General features: G+C 37.2%; 1 protein-coding gene across 1 annotated transcript; it reads left to right on the forward strand.

Moving 5' to 3' along the window:
- Nucleotides 1-860: 860 nt before the first annotated feature.
- Nucleotides 861-2,285, forward strand: LOC113300509 (fatty-acid-binding protein 3, chloroplastic-like). Its single transcript, XM_026549710.1, has 5 exons — nucleotides 861-1,153; nucleotides 1,225-1,329; nucleotides 1,418-1,573; nucleotides 1,676-1,890; nucleotides 2,014-2,285. Exons 1-5 carry the CDS (start codon nucleotides 940-942, stop codon nucleotides 2,170-2,172), a joined length of 849 nt encoding a protein of 282 aa, XP_026405495.1. The 5' UTR covers nucleotides 861-939; the 3' UTR covers nucleotides 2,173-2,285.
- The last annotated feature ends 524 nt before the right edge of the window (nucleotides 2,286-2,809 follow it).

The raw sequence follows: 2,809 nt of genomic DNA on the forward strand, positions 1-2,809 counted from the left end.
TTTGTCATTTGCTTCGGTACTGCTAGGACTATCTATATCTTAATGGCAGTGTTTGCAATCATATGATGCGGGTGAATCCGTGGATTTCAAAGTCCAATCATAACCAAACCGCTAAAAATATGGATTTCAGAATTCAACTCATGTCCAGCCCATTGATCTTGCGAATTGGGTATCATCCACAATTTTGCGGACGGATACAGGTGAAATCCGCGGTTCCGGACTTTTTGCTCACCCCTAGCGTGGGGATTGAATCCCTGACTTCCTCCTTATTGTAGTTGATGGGATACCACTGAGCTATGCTCTTGGACCCATGTTGAGAATGGTTTAAGATTTAAGATCGAGTAGGAATTTAAATTTTGACCTGAAAGAGTATGGATATGCATGGGCTTATGGATGGGTATATGATATATCTACTCAGTCTTAAAAATTAAAATGGGTACGAATTGCCAGTCAGACGGGTACGAGATTTGCTAGGGGTAGGTCCAATGCATAAATCCAATAACAGGGATTGGAACCGCCGTCAGAAATTATGCCAAGAAAAGGTAGAACTTGATTTTTTTTTAAATTCTTTTGAATTAAATTATGTTTTATTTTATATTTTGAAATGAATTAAAAGGCAGTTTAGTTATTTACTACCACTAGAACACCCTTTACCCCTCAACACTAGATGGCCATGGGCCATGGCCTAATCAAAAGCACTTCCTAAAAAATCATTCCAAAAAGTGCTAATCCCATAAACGAAAAATCATTCCAAAAAGTTCTAAGCCCATAAAAGATAACTTTGAGTTGGACTTGGAACCAGAATGGAATTTGGTTTCGGTTCTAAATGGTATGTTTTTTACATTATTGGACTGAATTTTGCAACTATACCACCAATTGAAATCCCAAATGAAATTTCTCATAGCCATGATTTGACGAAGAAAAAAAAAATCTTGCAAAATGGGTGTTGTTGCATCTCCATTTTCATCATCAATACTCCTCACAAACTCAATTTCAAGACAAAACTCTAAAGTTACAGCAAAAAAATGTTCAACTGCAACAATTCAATTATCTGCCTTATCCACATTCACTTGTATTCATTCATTGACACCCACATTTCCTCAAGTCAAGAGATCTCCTCTTTCATCTAATTTCTCTCCCAAAGCTTCTTCTGGTAAGTATTAATTGCTCATTTCACATTTCCTTCTGGGGTCTAGGGTCTGAATTTTAATTTTCTTACCGTAGTTGGAAGTGTTGAAGAATACACAGTTGAGCCTACTACTGATGTGAAATTTCAGACATCATTAACTCTTCCTGGATGCTCCAATTCACTGTCTTTGCTTGGTTCAGGTTAGTTAATTATCTTTTTTCCATGCTCATTGTTTTGTTATGTACTCGAATTCGTGATACCATGACTGAAAACAAAACACCAATGCAGGCTATAGGGAGAAGAAAATCGCAATAATTGGAGTCAAAGTATATGCTGCGGGTTTCTATATGAATGAATCTATTGTAGAAACATTGAATGCTTGGAAAGGACGACCAGCTGCTGATATTCAACGCGATTCGTCTTTGTATGATTCGATTTTTCAAGGTATGAAGGATGTTATTAAGTTTGATTTTGTAGAAAATATATATATGAATTAATCTTCTGCAGATAGTGCTAATTGATGTGTCGTTCGTTATATTTTAAAAGCTCCCCTGGAGAAATCACTGCAGATAGTTCTTGTGCGAGATATCGATGGTAAGACGTTCTGGGATGCCTTGGATGAAGCCATATCTCCTAGAATTGAAGTACCCAAGCCTGCTGATGAATCTGCACTATCTACGTTCCGTAGCACCTTTGAGGGGCGTCCTCTCAAGAAAGGCACTCTCATATTCTTAACCTGGTTAGATCCAACAAAGATGATTGTAAGTTAATCACAAATGTGCACGCCGAATCCAGTTTATTCCCATCTTTATGTGGATTTTATCCTTTTAACATTTGAGCTTGCTGGCATTTATTAATTAATGGTTTATGGTGGGTGTTTCCAGGTTTCCATTTCCTCTGATGGTCCGCCATCAGCTGTGGATGCTACGATCGATTCGACCAACGTAACTTCAGCCCTTTTTGATGTATTTTTTGGGAATTCCCAAGTTTCGCCGACCCTTAAAACATCAGTTTCCAATGGGTTGGCTATGCTTCTAAAGTAAAATTCTTTGCAACTGCATGTAATTGATGCAGTCCCTCTCATTTTTATGTGGATTTTTGCTTATCAGTTTCACCAATTCGATTAATTACAATTACTACTATTGCCTAGTGGAAATCAAGATATTTGTTCAAGCTAGTTTGATAGTATCTGCTTAAGCAGAACCTCACGCGACCTTAGCAGGTCTCAGGGAAGGCTAGCTCTGATTCAAGGCACATTAAAGGATCATTCAAGGCACATTAAAGGCTCTGATTTAAGGCATCATTCAAAACTAAAGTATAATTCTTAGACTTCAATCACACACTGATAAGTAGTATAGATCAACTGAAACAGTTCTAAAACATTCCGCTAATGAAAAAAAAGGCACATGGTAAATATTTCTCAAGTTCAAAAATGTAAAATTTTAAACGTACGTACTGATTATGTCGATCCTTGCTGTGTGCATCATGTTGTTGTTCTCATACGTACTGGATCTCTGTTGACATAAGCTTCTACATTCCATTTGTTGCGTGCAATGTTCTGGATCCTGAAGGTAACTTTACATTCTTCACACGATGAGTCAAATAAAACTAATTTACTATAGCTTCCATTTGATTCCCCAGTTACGAATAAAACTTGCCCATTCTTAAATTTCCATAGTA

The sequence above is a fragment of the Papaver somniferum genome, chromosome 7, assembly GCF_003573695.1.
Source record: "Papaver somniferum cultivar HN1 chromosome 7, ASM357369v1, whole genome shotgun sequence".
NCBI classification, from domain to species: Eukaryota; Viridiplantae; Streptophyta; class Magnoliopsida; order Ranunculales; family Papaveraceae; genus Papaver; species Papaver somniferum.